Raw genomic sequence first — 1,888 nt, 5'->3', positions numbered from 1 at the left:
TATCCTCGTATGTAAGTATCTATTACTATGAAAAATAACATACGCGTATCATATAGCACAAATCATTTCTCCGAATTATAATCACCGCGAGCATGCAAATTAAAAGATCCGGGACATCACTTACGCAAAACGTCCAGGAAGTGAATCGGATCGTAACGTATGTACGCAGTAATGTTCACGCGCTACGTAATCGCTTGGCCCGTTTTTAACTCACGTTCTTGTACTATTTTAGCGTTTCTTTATCAACCTATTTCATAAGTTCATATATGCAAAGACAATAGTAATAAAATAATTTTGAACGTATTACAGTAATTACGTGTAATTGCAATGATTATGTTTTGAGATAAAAGTCACAGCATGATGAAACGATAATGCAAGAAATCATTTGATATTGCTCGATAAGAACGTTATTGCAAAGAATGTATATCGTTATCAGTTGATAATTCCTGGACGTAACCAGCTTATCGATAATACGACTCAAGTTTCTAAATTTTTCAGAAGTTTGACGCTTAGTATAAAAGCAACCGGAGAAAGTAATCAAAATAATCAAACAGTCACTATGATTCGTTCGTGTATTCTCATCACGGTGTTGATCGTTCTGGTCGGCTCAAACACGGCCCAGGAAGCGGGTAAGGATTGGTATAAGAATAGTGTGGTGTATCAGATCTATCCGAGAAGTTTCAAAGACAGTAATGGTGATGGCATTGGCGATTTAAACGGTATCACGGAAAATTTGGTACACGTTAAGGAAATTGGCGCCGATGCGGTTTGGATGTCACCGATCTTTACTAGTCCACAGAAAGATTTCGGCTACGACGTTTCTAATTATATTGATATTAATGAAGAGTACGGTACCTTAGAAGATTTTGATGTACTCATGGATCTAGCACAATACCATGGGCTAAAAGTAATTCTTGATTTCGTGCCGAATCATAGCTCTGATCAACATGAATGGTTTAAACAAAGTATCAACCGTATTAAACCTTACGATGAATACTATGTTTGGCGTGACGCAAAATATGATGAAAATCAAAATAGGTTACCACCAAACAACTGGTTGAGTAATTTTGGAGGTTCTGCCTGGGAATGGAACGATATACGAGAACAGTATTATCTGCATCAGTTTGCTGTTGGACAGCCAGATCTCAATTATCATAATGACCAGCTGCAAGAAGAAATGAAAAAAGTGTTGGTATTCTGGATGGATCGGGGAGTAGAAGGCTTCCGCATTGATGCAATTAACCATATGTATGAGGATGATCAATTCCGGGATGAACCATTAAGTAACATACCCGGAGTACCAAGCGATGATTACGACTTCTTGAACCATATTTACACGAAAAATCTTCCTGAAACTTACAAAGTTCTCGAGAGTTGGAGGAAGCTGATGGACGATCATTCACCTGGTAACACGAAAATGATCCTGACCGAGGCCTATGCAGATTTTGATCTCACTATAGAGTACTATCGGTCGGGTTCAACGGTGCCGTTCAACTTCATGTTCATTAGTGATCTAAATAACAAGTCCACTGCAGCCGATTTCAAACATAGCATCGATCGTTGGATGAACAACGTGCCTAACGGTACTGAATATGTTGCGAATTGGGTGGTCGGCAATCACGACAATCATCGCGCGGCTTCCAGATTCGGAGAGGAACGGGCCGATCAACTTCCCATGTTGGTGACCATTTTGCCCGGTGTAAGTGTGATTTACAATGGTGACGAGATCGGTATGGTCGATAGGGAATTTACATATGATGAAACTAAGGATCCCGCCGGATGCAATGCTGGACCCGACAGGTATTGTCATAATAAAGTAATGAATTTAAGTAAAACTATCTCTCTCTCTCTCTCTCTCTCTCTCTCTCTCTCTCTCTCTCTCTCTCTC

The 1,888-nt window shown here is 39.8% G+C and overlaps 1 protein-coding gene across 1 annotated transcript in view; it reads left to right on the top strand.

Moving 5' to 3' along the window:
• Nucleotides 1-559: 559 nt before the first annotated feature.
• LOC108781071 (maltase 1-like) overlaps nt 560-1,888 on the top strand; it is a 13,241-nt gene continuing 11,912 nt past the window's right edge. Inside the window, exon 1 of the mRNA XM_018548942.1 lies at nt 560-1,800. Within this exon, the coding sequence (XP_018404444.1) occupies nt 560-1,800 (1,241 nt within the window). The remainder of the gene's footprint in view (nt 1,801-1,888) is intronic.

Source organism: Cyphomyrmex costatus, unplaced genomic scaffold, assembly GCF_001594065.2.
Source record: "Cyphomyrmex costatus isolate MS0001 unplaced genomic scaffold, Ccosl1.0 scaffold76, whole genome shotgun sequence".
NCBI lineage: Eukaryota > Metazoa > Arthropoda > Insecta > Hymenoptera > Formicidae > Cyphomyrmex > Cyphomyrmex costatus.
Note: the sequence above shows the minus strand (reverse complement) of the source record. Positions and strands in the feature narration are given on the sequence as shown.